Genomic DNA, 16,930 nt, shown 5'->3' with positions numbered 1-16,930 from the left:
GCACCAAGAAGGGCCGGGGGGGGGAGTCGGTGACGAATGCAGAATCTCGTTTAATAGAAAACGGTGGTGTTTTTTTTTTCCTTTCCCCACAAAAAAACCCCCCCCACGACGGGAAGAAACGACACGAACACCCGCGGATCGGCGACCCCGACAGGAGCGTCAGCGCCGCACCCCCCCGGCCGCCCTCCCCCCGGCTCCCTGATCGATTTATTGCACTTAATTAATTAAGAAAAGCGACGCGTCCTTTCCGCCCCCCCCCGCCGCCCCGGGCTGGACCCCCAAACCCTCCCTGAGAAAAGCGGCCGGGGGGGGGGTCGGGGGGTCCCCACCCCCGCAGGGGGGGTCTATGGGCGGCGGGGCGGGGGGGGCTCCCCAAAAGCTGCTTTTTTTTTGGGTTTCTGGTTGGGTTTTTGAAATTCCGGCAGCCCAGGAGCAGGAGTCGAGGAGCAGGTTAAGCCCAGAAGGAATTAATTCTAAATTAATTAACTCTAAATCAATTAATTCTAACCCCCCCATCCTCTACCCCGCCCCTCCCACCCGGTAACGCTGCAGCTGCTGATAAATAGAGACGGAAAAAGAACAAAACCGAACAAACGGGGGGGGGGGGGAAAAAAAAAAAAAGACCAAAAAGCCAACCAAAAAAATAAGAGAGAAATTTAAAAATAAATAACCAGCCGGTCCTGGGTCTCTGTAGTGCCGGACGCTCGTCCCCATGTCACCGGTCCCTGTAGTGTGTGGGGTGTCCCCCGGTGTCACCTTCACCCCGGTGTCCCCTCCTCTTCCTCGGTGTCCCCTCCTCTTCCTCGCCGCAGGATGAAGGCGCCGGCTCGCTGTGGCCGCGGTGTCCCCTCGGCGTCACCTCCCTCGGCGGCCCTGGGGACGCGGCCGACTCGGGCGCCTTCGGGGGACGGGGGGCAGGAAAGTGTTTTGGGGCAAAAAATGGGTAATTTGAAGCCTTCGTCCCGCGGCGCGGGGGCGGGAGCCTCGTCGGCGCGTGGAGCGGGAGGAGAACGAAGCTCCGGCACCTGCGGGAGAGGGACGGCGCTGACGGCCCCCGGTGTCCCCAAATGTCCCCAGGTGTCCCAGGGTGTCCCCAGGTGTCCCCACTATCCAAGGGCGTCCCCAGGCGTCCCAGGGTGTCCCCAGATGTCCTCAGGGTGTCCCCAGCTGTCCCTAGGTGTCCCCAGATGTCCCAGGGTGTCCCCAGATGTCCCCAGGGTGTCCCCACTGTCCCCAGCTGTCCCTAGGTGTCCCCAGATGTCCCAGGGTGTCCCCAGATGTCCTCAGGGTGTCCCCACTGTCCCCAGGTGTCCCCAGATGTCCCAGGATGTCCCGAGGTGTCTCAGGGTGTTCCCAGGTGTCACCAGGTGTCCCCACTGTCCCAGGGTGTCCCCAGATGTCCCCACTGTGCCCAGGGTGTCCCCAGGTGTCCCAGATGTCCCAGGGTGTCCCCAGATGTCCCAGATGTCCCAGGGTGTCCCCACTATCCCCAGGTGTCCCAGGGTGTCCCCAGACGTCTCAGCGTGTCCCCCCTGTCCCCAGAAGTCCCCACGGTGTCCCCACTGTCCCCAGGTGTCCCAGGGTGTCCCCAGGTGTCCTAGGGTGTCCCCACTATCCCCAGCTGTCCCAGGGTGTCCCCACTGTCCCCAGATGTCCCCACTGTCCCCAGGGTGTCCCCACTGTCCCCAGGTGTCCCCAGATGTCCCAGGGTGTCCCAGCGTGTCCCCACTGTCCCCAGATGTCCCCACTGTCCCCAGGGTGTCCCCACTGTCCCCAGGGTGTCCCCAGATGTCCCAGGGTGTCCCAGCGTTACCCCACTGTCCCCAGACATCCCCACTGTCCCCAGATGTCCCAGGGTGTTCCCAGGTGTCCCAACTGTCCCCAGATGTCCCCACTGTCCCCAGGGTGTCCCCACTGTCCCCAGATATCCCAGGGTGTCCCAGCGTGTCCCCACTGTCCCCAGACATCCCCACTGTCCCCAGGTGTCCCCAGATGTCCCAGGGTGTTCCCAGGTGTCCCAACTGTCCCCAGACATCCCCACTGTCCCCAGGTGTCCCCAGATGTCCCAGGGTGTCCCCAGGTGTCCCAGCTGTCCCCAGACGTCCCCACTGTCCCCAGTGTCCCCACCTGCGCTCACAGCGGCTCCTGCCCCGCGTCCTGAACCGCCTCCCTCAGCAGCTCCTCCAGCTCCTGCTCGTTCTTGGAGCAGCTCAGCTCTGCAACACAAATCGGCGCCGGTTGCTCCGCTTGCCCGTCTTCCCCGGATTTCACCCCAAAAAAAAGGCGTGCGAGGAAACGCGGCCGCTACCGAAAAGGCTCGTTCCCGTGGGGCTTGTTAACTCCAGCTCCTAATTAAGGAGCGTTTCAAAGAAGCTCCAGAGCGCGGGGATTCGCTTGGGCTTCAAATTCCCCCAGGAAAAGTAGAATTTCCACCCCGGGGGGTGTCCCCGGCGCCAGGAACGGCTCCTCGCGGCGGTTTTGGGGTGGAAAGCGGGCGGATCGGGGCCGGGGGGCTCTTACCGTGCTGGGCGGCGCAGCTCCCGGCTTTGCCATCGCCGTCGGGGGCCGCGTCCGGCAGCGCCCGCGCGAAATCCGGCTTGAGGCCGTTGGGGAGGGGGGGGTCGGCGCGGGACGGGGGGTCTCCCCGCGCCGGGGGGGCCCCGTTCGCCGGCGTTTCGGGGTTCGGGGGCGCGGTGGGGGCCGCTCGCTCCGGCAGAGGCTCCACCCGCGTCACCACGAAGATTTTGTGGCCTCGGCCCGGGCTGGAAACCGAAATCCTGCGCTCGGCGCCCTGGGTGGGGGCGGGACCCCCCTGCTCGGGGACAGGGAGGGGACACGGCCGGTCCCGCGGCGTCCCCAGCGCGGTGACACCAGCGGCGGAGTCGGGGGGTTCTGGGGCTTCGCTCGAGTCCTTCGCCTCCAGCCCAGCGTCCGCCTCCTCGTCCGTGTCCGAGTCGGAGTCCGTCCCGTCGCCGTTGTCACCGTCGTTGTCACCGTCCTCGTCCCCCGCCCCGTTGGCCGCGGGCTCGGCGGGTTCCGTCCCCTCCGCGGTGGCTTCGGTTGGCCCCTCGTCCTCGTCGGCGATCTCGGGCATGGAGGCCGAGTGCTGCAGCTGCTGCTCCTCCCGCTCGCGCGCCAGCACGAAGTTGCGCTTGCAGCCGTTCTGGATCTCGGCCAGAAGCGCCTTCTGCGTCTCCAGGAAACTTTTCACCTGCCGGGGGGGGAAACGGCGCCTGTTCGGGACGTCGGGAAGGAGCGGGGAGCGACGGGGGATCCGAGCCATCGGGAATTGGGAACAGCGGGAAATCAGGAGCGTTGGGAAATCAGGAACTTTGAGAGATCAGGAACGATCGGGAATTGGGAACGCTCAGGAATCGGGAACTCGGGAAATCAGAAACGTTCAGAAGTTGGGAACGTTGGGAAATCGGGAACAATCGGAAATCAGGAGCAGTTGGAAATCAGGAGCAATTGGAAATCGGGAACGTTGGGAAATCAGGAGCAGTTGGAAATCAGGAATGTTCAGAAATTGGGAACAATTGGAAATCAGGAACATTTGGAAATCAGGAGCGTTCAGAAATCAAGAACGTTCAGGAATGAGGAATGCTGGGGAATTGGGAACACTCAGGAACTGGAAACTTTCAGGAATTGGGAACATTCAGAAATCAGGAACATCTGAAAATCAGGAATGTTGGGGAATCAGGAGCAATTGGAAATCAGGAACGTTTGCAAATTGGGAACATTCAGAAATTGGGAATGTTGGGAAATCAGGAACATTTGGAAATCGGGAACGTTTGGAAATCAGGAATGTTGGGGAATCAGGAGCAGTTGGAAATCGGGAACGTTTGGAAATCAGGAATGTTGGGGAATCAGGAGCAGTTGGAAATCGGGAACGTTTGGAAATCAGGAATGTTGGGGAATCGGGAGCAGTTGGAAATCGGGAACGTTTGGAAATCAGGAATGTTGGGGAATCAGGAGCAGTTGGAAATCGGGAACGTTTGGAAATCGGGAACGTTTGGAAATCGGACTGTTCAGAACCGGGGAACGCTGGGCAATCGGGAGCAGTCGGAAATCGAGAAGAGCTGGAAAGCAGGAACGCGACCGCCGCGAAGGGCCGGGGGGCCGGGGGACGCCCGCGGCACCCACCGCCTCCTTCTTGGGCTCGCGGTCCAGGTCGAGGCGCAGCAGCGAGTGGTTGACCTTGAGCGCCAGCGACAGCGCCATCAGCCCCCCCGTCTTGATCTCGTTCTCCCGCAGGTCCAGGCGCAGCAGCCGCGGGCTCTCGGCGATGAATTCGGCCACCGCCACCGCGCCTGCAGGGGGACAGGGACGCTGACACCGCCGGGGGGCTCCTCGGGGCGCCGGGAGGTTTCCACGCGGCGTAGGAGGCGCCGGAGGCACCGAACCCGCGGGACTGTGATGTTTTGGTGACAGCCAGGCCGTGGACCCCCCCCAAAACACCGTCTTGGGGACCACGGGGACTCTGGGCGGGGGGACACACGGCGCTGTGGCGGCCGCCGTGGCGTCACCCACCTTCGCAGGTGAGTTTGGTGGAGGCCAAGCCCAGGCGCAGGACCGAGCGGTTCCCGATCAGCCCGTTCTTCAGGTTGCGGACGCCCTCGTTGCCGATGGGGTTGTGGCCCAAGTTCAAGGTCTCCAGGCTCTGCGTGTGGGGCTGCGGGGACACGGGGGACAGGGATGGCTCAAGGGGGACGGGATGGCTCGAGGGGGACAGAAATGGCTCGAGGGGGACAGGGGCAGCTTGAGGGGGACAGGGACGGCTCGAGGGAGACAGAAATGGCTCGAGGGGGATGGGACGGCTCGAGGGGGACAGGAACGGGTCAAGGCGGGCAGGGGCAGCTCGAGGGGGACAGGGACGGCTCGAGAGGGACAGAAATGGCTCGAGGGGGACAGAAATGGCTCGAGGGGGACAGAAATGGCTCGAGGGGGACAAGGATGTCTCGAGGGGAACAGAAAACAGCTTGAGGGGGACATGGACAGTTCGAGGGGGACAGGGATGGCTCGAGGGGGACATGGACAGTTCGACGGGGACAGAAATGGCTCGAGGGGGACAGGGACGGCTCGAGGGGGACAGGGACAACTCGAGGGGGAGAGGGGTGGCTCTATGGGGACAGGGACAGTTCTATGGGGACAGGGGTGGCTCTATGGGGACAGGAACAACTTGAGGGGGACAGGGATGGCTCGAGGGGGACAGGGACGGCTCGAGGGGGACAGGGACAACTCGAGGGGGAGAGGGGTGGCTCTATGGGGACAGGGACAGTTCTATGGGGACAGGGATGGCTCGAGGGGGACAGGGATGGCTCGAGGGGGACAGGGGCAGCTCGAGGGGGAGAGAAATGGCTCAAGGGGGACAGGGGCAGCTCTATGGGGACAGGGGCAGCTCGAGGGGGGCCAGATGGAGGGGGCGGGACAGCTCGAGGGGGACGAGACGACAGGTCCATCCCACACCCCAGTGGGTTAATTCCCAGCTGAGCTGAGCCCGGGGACACCCAAGAGGGCCAAGGGCCAAGGGCCGGGCTGTGACAACCCTCTGCCACCGTCCCCGGGCCGCACTCACCAGCGTCATGCCCAGATACGCCATCCCGGTGTGCGTCAGCTGGTTGTTCCACAGCACCAGCGTCACCAGCCCCTTCTGCTGCTCCTTCAGCCCCTCGCACAGGTAGGCCAGGCCTGGGGGACGGGCACAAACGAGCAATTAAACCTAACGTTAATTAGCGTTAAGCTGGAGCGGAGTGTAAACCCCCCGGGGGCGCTGGGGGTTGGCTGGGGGGCACAGGGGGTGACACCGGCGGCTCCTTCCTCTGGGTCGCCGACCTCGTCCTTTGCACAAAGCCGCGAGGGACGCGGCGGGCGACAAATTAAAGTTTGCGCCGGGGGGTGGGACCCGTTCGGGAACCGCGACAGCGCCGGTGACATCCCGCTCGGTCACCTTGTCACCCCAGGCGAGGGACAAGCCCGAGAGCGGCTCCTCCGCCAATCCGCGGCGAGCGATCGGGGTTATTCTCCAATTCCCAGCTCAATATTTGACTTTTGTTTTTTGGCTCTGGGGCGCGGGGAGGAGAAAAACCGGCAGGTCCCAAACTCCGCGCCCCGAGGGCCTGGGCGCCCTGAATCGGGGTGAAAACCGCAGGAAATGGGGCTGACCCGAGTCCAGGATGTGGTTGTTGCGGAGGTCGAGGATCTGGATGTAGCAGTTGAACTTGAGCAGGTTGCCGAGCTGCGCCGAGTCCTGCAGCCCGTTCAGCTTGTTGTCAGCCAGGTACAGCTCCCGCAGGTTCACGTTCATCTTCAGAGCCGTGGCTGGAACAAAGAAACAACCAAAAAATTGGCATTTTGACCCAAAAACTCCCCCCGCGCCGGGAGGGCTGGGGGAAGCGGCGCCGCCACGTGCAGCACGTCGCCTTCGTCCGGTTTAATTAACAATTAACCCCCCGAAACGCCCCCCTGGAGACCCCTCAGCTTTTCCGACGCCCCCTTAGTTCCGTCCCGCCTGGAATTTATCGCTAATTCGTTAATTTAATGAGGGGGGGGCCGCCCAGCGCTGTCTGACACCAGAGACCACTGGCGTGTCATTGGCACCTGGCATCTCGCCGTCGTTTGGGGTGCTGGGGGGGCCGGGATGGGATTCTGGGGGTGCAGGGGGGTACAGGGGGGTACAAGGGAGTTCTGGGGGTGCAGGGGGGTTCTGGGGACTCTGGGGGGGCCCAGGACAGTGTGTCCCCCCCAGGACTCACCCAGCAGCACGAGGGGCCGCCCCGAGAGGCTGGTGCTGTGCAGGGGGTGATGGGGGGACCGGGACGCGGTTCGGGGGTACAGGGGGGTTCTGGGGGTGCAGGGGGGTTCTGGGGACTCTGGGGGGGGCCAGGACAGTGTGTCCCCCCCAGGACTCACCCAGCAGCATGAGGGGCCGCCCCAAGAGGCTGGTGCTGTGCAGGGGGTGATGGGGGGACCGGGACGCAGTTCGGGGGTACAAGGGGGTTCTGGGGGTGCAGGGGGGTACAGGGGGGTTCTGGGGGTGCAGGGGGGTTCTGGGGACTCTGGGGGGGCCCAGGACAGTGTCCCCCCCCCAGGACTCACCCAGCAGCATGAGGGGCCGCCCCGAGAGGCTGGTGCTGTGCAGGGGGTGATGGGGGAACCAGGATGCGGTTCGGGCGTACAGGGGGGTTCTGGGGGTGCAGGGGGGTGCAGGGGGGTGCAGGGGACTCTGGGGGGGCCCAGGACAGTGTGTCCCCCCCCAGGACTCACCCAGCAGCATGAGGGGCCGCCCTGAGAGGCTGGTGCTGTGCAGGGGGTGATGGGGGGACCGGGACGCGGTTCGGGGGTACAGGGGGGTTCTGGGGGTGCAGGGGGGTTCTGGGGACTCTGGGGGGGCCCAGGACAGTGTGTCCCCCCCAGGACTCACCCAGCAGCATGAGGGGCCGCCCTGAGAGGCTGGTGCTGTGCAGGGGGTGATGGGGGGACCGGGACGCAGTTCGGGGGTACAAGGGGGTTCTGGGGGTGCAGGGGGGTTCTGGGGACTCTGGGGGGGCCCAGGACAGTGTCCCCCCCCCAGGACTCACCCAGCAGCATGAGGGGCCGCCCCGAGAGGCTGGTGCTGTGCAGGGGGTGATGGGGGGACCGGGACGCAGTTCGGGGGTACAAGGGGGTTCTGGGGGTGCAGGGGGGTTCTGGGGACTCTGGGGGGGCCCAGGACAGTGTGTCCCCCCCAGGACTCACCCAGCAGCATGAGGGGCCGCCCCGAGAGGCTGGTGCTCTCCAGGTGCAGCACGGCCAGGCTGCTGCTGATGCGCAGCGCCCGCGCCACGAACGGGGCCGAGTGGTCGAGCAGCGGCGTGTTCCGCGCATCCAGGTACTGCAGGCAGCTCGTCTGCGGGGAAAACAAACCCCCGGCGGGGGGGCTCGGCGTCAAATCCCACCCGTTTCCCAAGCGGAGACAACGGAACGCCCCCGGGCGCGAGGTTTGCCCACCCAAAACGGCACCGCGGGCGCCCCGCGGGTGCCGCTCGGAGCCCACGCTTCCAGATAAACACCTTTATTGGCTGTGGAATTCCAGATACACTCCTTTATTGCCTGTGGAATTCCCAGTAAAAGCCTTATTGTCTGCGGAATTCCAGATAAACGCCTTTGTTGCCTGTGGAAATCCCAATAAAAACCTTACTGCCCACGGAATTCCAGATAAGCACCTTATTGTCCCTGTAATTCCCAATAAACACCTTATTGTCCACTTAATTCCCAATAAAAACCTTATTGCCCACGGAATTCCAGATAAACACCTTATTGTCCATATAATTCCCAATAAACACCTTATTGTTCATATAATTCCAGATAAACACCTTATTGTCCCTGTAATTCCCAATAAACACCTTATTGTTCATATAATTCCAGATAAACACCTTATTGTCCCTATAATTCCCAATAAAAACCTTATTGCCCACGGAATTATAGATCAACACCTTATTGTCCCTATAATTCCCAATAAAAACCTTATTGCCCATGGAATTATAGATCAACACCTTATTGTCCATATAATTCCCAATAAAAACCTTATTGCCAATGGAATTATAGATAAACACCTTATTGTCCATATAATTCCCAATAAAAACCTTATTGCCCATGGAATTATAGATAAACACCTTATTGTCCGTATAATTCCCAATAAAAACTTTATTGCCCACGGAATTCCAGATAAACGCCTTATCGTCCATGGAATTCCCGATAAACACCTTATCGTCCATAGAATTCCCAATAAACACCTTATTGTCCATATAATTCCACATAAACACCTTATCGTCCATGTAATTCCCAATAAACACCTTATTGTCCATGTAATTCCCAATAAACACCTTATCGTCCATGGAATTCCAGATGAACACCTTATTGTCCGTGGAATTCCCAATAAAAACCTTATTGTCCATATAATTCCAGACGAACACCTCATTGCCCATGGAATTCCAGATAAACACCTTATTGTCCGCGGAATTCCAGATAAACACCTTATTGCCCACGGAATTCCCAATAAAAACCTTATGTACCATTTTTTGTGTTAAAATAAACTCCGGATCCTCCCTCGCCAAGAAACCAAGAGCCCCTGAAACAAAACCACCCCGAGGGCGTTGGCGGCCGCTCCGGTGGGTTTCGGATCACGGTGACGGCGTCCGGGGGACATTCGGCATCCCCAAAACGCCGGACGGGGAAGGCGAAGCGCCCAAAATCCCAATTAGCAGGTTGGGGAGGTTAATTGCGGCCGGAGGGCGGTTTTGCGCCGCGCCCGATGAGATGAACAATGCTTAATTAAACCCCCACAAAGCCCCAGCGCTCGTCATCCGGCCGTAAAGATAATTAATAAACAGCCGGCACGCGCGCCACTAATCACACCCGGCTCCGCGTTCTTTTTTATTTCGCTGGGATCCGCGTTGTTATTTTCTCCGCTCCGGGGCGTTTTGGGGATCTTTTTGTCCTGGGTTTTCTGAACCGTGTGGTTTTCTGGGCAAAACCCACCCCGGGGTAAGCGCGGGGAGGGGAAAAATGAGGGTAAAAATGTATTAACGGGGAAAACGAACCTTTCTCATCATGTGCGCGGCCGCCTGCCAGCCCCGCGTGCCGATGTGCTTGTTGCAGGAGATGTTGAGGTGCGTGGCCGATTCGTAGTACTCGATCATGTCGAACAGCGCCGAGGCGCCCTGGGCCAAGGGGAAAAGCTGCGGTTAGCGCCGTTCGGGGGGAAAAATGGGGTTTTTGGGGGGGGGAAAAAAAAAAAAAAGAAAGGGGGTTTGGGGGGGGAAAGGAGGGGTTGGTGCGGGGGGATGCGGAGAGAGGTGGTGGTGATGGGGGGCTTGACGTGGCGGGGTGGGGGGAGTCGTTGAGGGCTTGGAAAGGGCAGAAAGGAGGGGGAAAGGAGGCAGGAAAGGGCAGGAAAGGGCAGGAAAGAAAGAGGCAGGAAAGAGGCAGGAAAGAAAGTGGAAAAGAAGGTGGGAAAAAGGCAGAAAAGAGGCAGGAAAGAGGCAGGAAAGAAAGTGGAAAGAAGGTAGGAAAAAGGCAGGAAAGAGGCAGGAAAAAGGCAGGAAAGAGGCAAGAAAGAGGCAGGAAAGAGGCAAGAAAAGGCAGGAAAAGGCAGGAAAAGGCAGGAAAAGGCAGGAAAAGGCAGGAAAAGGCAGGAAAAGGCAGGAAAAGGCAGGAAAAAAGTGGAAAGAAGGTAGGAAAGAGGCAAGAAAAGGCAGGAAAAGGCAGGAAAGAGGCAGGAAAGAAAGTGGAAAGAAGGTAGGAAAAAGGCAGAAAAGAGGCAGGAAAAAAAGTGGAAAGAAGGCAGGAAAGAGGCAGGAAAGAGGCAGGAAAGAGGCAGGAAAAGGGCCGGAAAGAAAGTGGAAAGAAGGTAGGAAAAAGGCAGAAAAGAGGCAGGAAAGAGGCAGGAAAGAAGGTGAAAAGAAGGCAGAAAAAAGGCAGGAAAAAGGCAGGAAAAAGGCAGGAAAAAGGCCGAAGAAAGGCCACAAAGAAGGTGGGAAATGGGCCGGAAAGAGGCCGGAAAGAAGCTGGAAAGAAGGCAGAAAAAAGGCCAAAAAAAGGCCAGAAAGAATGTGGAAGGCAGGCGGGAAAAGGCAGGAAAAAGGCTGAAGAAAGGCCAGAAAGAAGGCGGAAAGAAGGTGGGAAAAGACAGGAAAGAGGCCGAAGAAAGGCCGGACAGAAGGTGGGAGAAGGCCAGAAAGAGGCAGGAAAAAGGCAGAAAAAAGGCCGAAGAAAGGCCACAAAGAAGGTGGGAAAAGGCAGGAAAGAGGCTGGAAAAAAAGCAGAAAAAGGGCCAAAGAAAGGCTGGAAAGAAGGTGGGAAAAGGCCGGAAAGAGGCAGGAAACAGGCCGGAAAGAGGCAGGAAACAGGCCGGAAAGAGGCAGGAAAAAGGCCGGAAAAAGGCAAAAAAAGGCAAAAAAAAGGCCGGAAAGAAGGTGGGAAAAGGCTGGAAAGAGGCAGGAAAAAGGCCGGAAAAAGGCAAAAAAAGGCAAAAAAAAGGCCGGAAAGAAGGTGGGAAAAGGCTGGAAAGAGGCAGGAAACAGGCCGGAAAGAGGCAGGAAAAAGGCAAAAAAAAGGCCGGAAAGGGGCAGGAAAAAGGCCGGAAAAAGGCAAAAAAAGGCAAAAAAAGGCCAGAAAGAAGGTGGAAAGAAGGCAGGAAAGAAGCAGGAAAAAGGCAAAAAAAAGGCCGGAAAGAGGGTGGAAAGAGGCAGGAAAGAGGCAGGAAACAGGCCGGAAAGGGGCAGGAAAAAGGCCGGAAAGAGGCAAAAAAAGGCAAAAAAAAGGCCAGAAAGAAGGTGGAAAGAAGGCAGGAAAAGGCTGGAAAGAGGCAGGAAAGAACGTGGAAAGAAGGCAGGAAAGAAGCAGGAAAAAGGCAAAAAAAAGGCCGGAAAGAAGGTAGAAAGAGGCAGGAAAAAGGCAGGAAAAAGGCAGAAAAAAGGCAGAAAAAAGGCCGCAAAGAAGGCTGAAAGAAGGCAGGAAAAGGCAGGAAAAAGGCAGAAAAGAGGCCGGAAAGAGGCAGGAAAAAAAAGGCAGAAAGGAGGCGGAAAACAGGCCGGAAAGAGGCCCAAAAAGGCTGGGAAAAGGCTGAAAAAATAAGGTAAAAACGCCACGATTTGGAGCCGAGCGAGGAGTGAAAGGCACGGGCAGAGCAGGACTCGCGTCTGAAGCTCCTACGGCACAAGAGGAACAATTTCCTTAATGAGATAATGAGGCTGTCGGGAGAAAACGAGCCGGAGCCGCAAAAGCGCTGCGAGGCCTCCCGAAAAAAAACCCGGCAAACGGGAGAGAAAAAACGGGGGAAAAACCGGAATTTTGGCGCTCGGAACCTCAAAGCCGGGGAAGAAGGAGGCGAGTCGGGGCAAGACGCGAAGAAACGGGCGTGAAATTCATCCCCAGCCCGTAAAAAACCACCCGAGAGCTGCTGGAACGGCTTGAAAAATCCGTATTTAACGCGCGGCGCCCCGAAAACGAAGCGGCCGCTCACGTCTTCATCCAGGCTGGTTTGCTCCAAATCCACGATTTTGAACTGGACCCGCTTGAAAATCTCCTCCAGCGCCTCGCAGGCTTTGTAATCCAGCTTCTCCCCTGGGGAAAAAGCAGAAAAAAAGGGGAATTTGGGTGCGCGGAGAGCGGCGATGCGTCAAAACGAGGCTTTTTCACCCCGTTTGGAGGCAGCTAAACCCATGGAGGGGAAATTCCAACGCGACGTTGGGCGTTTTTGGGGGGTTTATTCGCAGAAAGCGTCGCCCCGGACGGAACGAAACGCCGGGAAAGGAGTAAAACGCGGCGGGGACGGCGATGGGTCTCACCTTTGAGATCCAGACAGTCGATCCGCGGAGCCAGGTCTTTAAATTCCTGCAAGAAAAAGGAGGAATTAACGCGTGAGAGTAACGAGGGAACGCGACAAACGGGCCCCGAAACGAAGGGAGGACGCGGGACGCCCCAGACGGCAAAGCAGCCCCAAAGAGCCGCTAAAACGGGGAAAAATGGGGAAAAAAATGGGTGCGGGGTCGTACCTCGATCTGCTTGAGGAGTTTGGGGATCTGGCGGCAGCTCAGTTTCTGGCAGGCGAGCTTGTAGGCGGCCACGATCTCCTCCACGGTCACGTTTTGGGCTGGAAAAGGGCAAAATCGGAAGCGGGTGAGAGAGGCGGCCGCGGGACCCGAACGCGACGGAAAACGGGTTTTGCTTTGACGCTCCCGCCCGCCCCGAGCTGCTGTTTTGGGGTAAAAACCGCACTTTTTGGAAGGGCAAACCCCTCTCGGGAGGTTAATAAACGGCGCCGGGAGCTCTTTGCTTTAGTCCCACAAAACTTTGGGTTTTCACTCAATCACGGAGCCGGGCGGACACGTCAACCCCAAATCTTTGCGGCGCGCGGAGGACTCGGGGGTGGGTTTAAATTTGCCGGAATTGGGGTTTTTTGGGCCGAATACGCCCCCCCGAACGGGGCCGGCGGCGGCGGGAGGGGTTGGGTGTGTATTTTTGCTTGTGAATCACGGGGAAGCGGCCGCTCCGGATGCCGCGGACGCCGACACGTGCGGCTCTTGGCGCGGGTTCGGTTTGGCCGGCGGCTCCGGCCGACGCCGAAACCGTCACCGCGCAGAGGCCGAGCCGGAGGAACCAGATTCCCCAGCAAAGCGAAGCACAAACCGCCCCGGAAAAAAACCCCAAGAAAACAACCCAAAAAAAGCGGCGTTTTAATCTTTTCCCCGCTCGCGACAGAGCGACGCGGGGAGGAGGCGACGGCTCAGCCGCGCCACCCAAAACCACCTTTTTTTGGCGTTTTTTTGGCCCAAACGACCCTTCCCGGGGTCCTGAGGTTCGCGGGGACGACGAAGCAGCGAAGGTTTAAATGTTCCCCGAGGCCGGGCTTAGTTAAGCGAGACTTAAGAGCAGCCGCCCAAGGGATGGATGGAGATGAAGGTCGGAGCAGAAAATGGTGAAATTTAACCCGGGCGGAGCGAGAAACAATTAACGGCAGAAATAATTAATGGCGAACGGCGACGGGACGGAACCCGAGACGGCTCTGGAGAGCTCGGGTGGCTTTAAAGGTCCCGGGGCGGGGAAAAATGTTTTAAAAAACCAAGAGAAATATTGAAAAAAATATACACGGCGCTGGGTTTGGTGAGAAACGGGACGTTTCAAAGCAACGTGGGTGTTTGGAGCGCGGCGGCGGCTCCGGGAGGAATTCGGACGAGCTGAGGCGCGTCCGCTGGAGCAATTTCGGGCGCCGAATGATGGACGAGAAGCAAAATAAAGCCCTGAATCAAAACAACGATTATCCCCACGTGAGAGGGAGGAGAAACGCGGCGTCACGGGACGGGCGACGTCCCCGGAGCCTTCGGGGGCTGAAGTTTGGGGTTAAATGGCTTTAAAGAATTAAATACGGGGTTAAAGGGCGTGAAATAATTAAATATGGGGTTAAAGGGGTTTAAAGAAAAAGCTCCCGGCAGCTGGAGGGCACGAAGCCGGCGGGGAGGGTTGAGGGATCCGTCCCTTTGGGGAAAAGCGGCTCCGTGCAGGGAAAGCAGCTCGTTAGCGGGCGCTTAACGAGGGCGGGAAGGGCGCGGGGACCAGCCCGGCGTCGGCTTCGTGCTGGAAACGCGGCGTTAACGGGCGAAGGCGAAGCCACCGGCGGCGACGTTCGTTCTTCTGCCGTAGGGATCGCGCGGAGCCGGCGACTCGGGCGAGAAAAGCAGAATTAATTAGCGCCGCGTAACGAGATCCAGCGCCTCGCAGCCCGGAAGCGGACGGGGTCTCGTCACCCAAGGAGCGATTGGAAAGATCTCGTGAAAACGCCAATTTCCGCGTTGTGACGCGGGGGAAATTTTAATAAAAAAGCCTGTTTTGGGGCCAAAAAGGAAGCGCGGTGCCAGTTCCCGGGGTCCGGCTGGGACAACAAGCGAAATTACCGGGAGGCGACCGGGTCCAAACCCCCAACACCGGAGGGGCCTCCACCGACTCCGGCCCCTATGGAGTCACGTTATCCCCCCCGGTACCGGGTCAGTCCCACCCCCGGTGTCACGGAATCACAGAATGTCAGGGATCGGGAGGGACCTCGGAAGATCGTCTGCTCCGGAGCAGGAACAGCCAGATGAGGTTACACAGAACCAGGCGGGCTGGAATGTCTGCAGAGAAGGGGACTCCATAGCCTCCCCCTGGGCCAGATGCAGCCTCCCCAGGGCAGAGCAGAGGGGCAGGAGAACCTCTGGACCTACTGACCAGCCCACTTCTAATCCCCCCAGGTCCCGTTGGCCACAAGGGCCCAGTGCTGGCTCAGCCCGCAGCACCCCGTGTTCCCAGCTGGTCTCCCATCCAAGCACTAACCGGGCCCGACCCTGCTTAGCTTCCCAGATTGGGCATTCTCAGGGTGCCATAGTTGTATATATTATAAATATACATATATGTTCCTCAAGTATATCCTGATAGTATCTGAACCAAACCCTTTTTTCAAGGGCAGAGTAGAGGGGCAGGAGAACCTCTGGATCTACTGCCCACCCCGCTTCTAATCCCCCCAGGTCCCGTTGGCCTTCCTGGCCACAAGGGCCCAGTGCTGGCTCAGCCCGCAGCACCCCGTGTTCCCAGGTGGTCTCCCATCCAAGCACTAACCGGGCCCGACCCTGCTTAGCTTCCGAGATCAGGATCCAGTGCTGGCTCAGCCCGCAGCACCCCGTGTTCCCAGCTGGTCACCCATCCAAGCACTAACCGGGCCCGACCCTGCTTAGCTTCCCAGACTGGGCATTCTCAGGGTGCCATAGTTGTATATATTATAAATATACATATATGTTCCTCAAGTATATCCTGATAGTATCTGAACCAAACCCTTTTTTCAAGGGCAGAGTAGAGGGGCAGGAGAACCTCTAGACCTACTGACCACCCCACTTCTAATCCCCCCAGGTCCCGTTGGCCTTCCTGGCCACAAGGGCCCAGTGCTGGCTCAGCCCGCAGCACCCCGTGTTCCCAGCTGGTCTCCCATCCAAGCACTAACCGGGCCCGACCCTGCTTAGCTTCCGAGATCAGGATCCAGTGCTGGCTCAGCCCGCAGCACCCCGTGTTCCCAGCTGGTCTCCCGTCCAAGCACGAACCGGGCCCGACCCTGCTTAGCTTCTGAGATCAGGATCCAGTGCTGGCTCAGCCCGCAGCACCCCGTGTTCCCAGCTGGTCACCCATCCAAGCACTAACCGGGCCCGACCCTGCTTAGCTTCCGAGATCAGACGAGACTGGCCGTTCTCAGGGTGCTATGGCTGTATATATTTTATATATATATACATATATTCCGTAAGTATATCCTGATAGCATCTGAATTAAACCCTTTTTCCCCCCAGGTCCCTTTTCACTGCTCTCCAACAGGTCATTCCCAACTTACACTGGAACCTGGGTCCACCCCCCCCCCATCCCGTTACCGTGTCTCCAGGGGTCTTTGGGCTCCACCGCCCCGGACACAATATCCTCATCGGAGGGGAACGTCACCCGCTTCGCCCCGGGCCGCAACCGCCCGTCCTCCGCTCCTCCGCTGGCCCCGGGCGGCGGGGAGGCCTCAGCGGGCGGCGGGGCCTCGTTGGGGGGCTCGGAGGGGACGGCCGCCGGCCCCGGGGCCTCCATGGCGGAGCTGTCCGTCCTCACCGCCGCCCCGGGGGCATCGCCCGGCGCTCCGGGGCCGCTTCCCGGCGGGGACGGGGCGGACGGGGCGGGGGGGGGACCGGAGCGGAGCGGCCGCCGCCTCCGCCGCCGCACTTTCGCCACGGCCGCGGGGAAGAGACGAAAGAGACGCGGGGAATGGGGGAGAAGCGGGGAGAGGGGGAAAAAAAAAAAAAAAACAACACAAAAATAATTAAAAGGGGGACGCGAGGCCGCCGCGTTCAGCCCCGCTCTGGCGCCGGGTGCCGGTGAGGGCGGCGGTGGCGAATCTGCGGGAGCGAATCGGTGAGGCGCTTTCGCCAACCCGCGCCGCACTTTCGCCACGGCCGCGGGGGAGGGAGGAAAGAGAGGCGGGGAATGGGGGAGAAGCGGGGAGGGAAAAGAAAAATAAATGAATAAAACGGGGATGGGACGCGGCCGAGTTCAGCCCCGCTCTGGCGCCGGGTGCCGGTGAGGGCGGCGGTGGCGAATCTGCGGGAGCGAATCGCCGCGGGCCGGCGGCGGGAGCAGCGCTGCGATCGCCGCCGCACTTTCGCCACAGCGGGAAACGGGAGGAGGAGAAAGAAGCGGCGGCGCCGCGCACCGGGAGCGGGAGAGGAACGGAAAACCCGCGGAGAAACGCCCTTAACCCCCCCCGCCAAAAAACGGAGCGCGGTGCGTTCCCCGCTGAGGCCTTGAAGCGAATCTGCGGCGGCGGAAAAGCAGGCGGCGGCTGAGCGCGGGGCGGGAGCGGCGGCAAAACGCGGGTACGGGGGGTCCCGGGGGGGAGGTGGGG

General features: G+C 59.7%; 1 protein-coding gene across 2 annotated transcripts; it reads right to left on the bottom strand.

Annotated features, from left to right (window-relative positions):
* Positions 1-66: 66 nt before the first annotated feature.
* On the bottom strand, positions 67-16,208 carry PPP1R37 (protein phosphatase 1 regulatory subunit 37). Of its 2 annotated transcripts, none has more exons than XM_065655252.1 (13): positions 15,921-16,208; positions 12,534-12,631; positions 12,327-12,372; positions 12,002-12,102; positions 9,579-9,698; positions 7,735-7,885; positions 6,163-6,318; positions 5,576-5,688; positions 4,531-4,672; positions 4,198-4,310; positions 2,521-3,211; positions 2,128-2,216; positions 67-1,025 (listed from the first exon to the last, which is right to left on the bottom strand). In XM_065655252.1, exons 1-12 carry the CDS (start codon positions 16,117-16,119, stop codon positions 2,134-2,136), a joined length of 2,013 nt encoding a protein of 670 aa, XP_065511324.1. In that variant the 5' UTR covers positions 16,120-16,208; the 3' UTR covers positions 67-1,025; positions 2,128-2,133. The 2 variants fall into 2 exon arrangements, with proteins under 2 accessions (XP_065511324.1, XP_065511323.1); XM_065655251.1 differs by having other exon boundaries at positions 68-1,025; positions 4,144-4,310.
* Positions 16,209-16,930: the final 722 nt, after the last annotated feature.

This window comes from Caloenas nicobarica, chromosome 37 (genome assembly GCF_036013445.1).
Source record: "Caloenas nicobarica isolate bCalNic1 chromosome 37, bCalNic1.hap1, whole genome shotgun sequence".
Classification (NCBI taxonomy): Eukaryota; Metazoa; Chordata; class Aves; order Columbiformes; family Columbidae; genus Caloenas; species Caloenas nicobarica.
Note: the sequence above shows the minus strand (reverse complement) of the source record. Positions and strands in the feature narration are given on the sequence as shown.

Excerpts from the sequence above, each read along its gene's own strand:
- PPP1R37 (XM_065655251.1), bottom strand. The coding sequence starts at position 16,119 with ATGGAGGCCCCGGGGCCGGCGGCCGTCCCCTCCGAGCCCCCCAACGAG. Across the intron at positions 12,103-12,326 it reads CGACTGTCTGGATCTCAAAG|GGGAGAAGCTGGATTACAAA; the intron begins GTGAGACCCATC and ends CTTTTTCCCCAG. Across the intron at positions 9,699-12,001 it reads AAACCAGCCTGGATGAAGAC|GGCGCCTCGGCGCTGTTCGA; the intron begins GTGAGCGGCCGC and ends CCCTTGGCCCAG.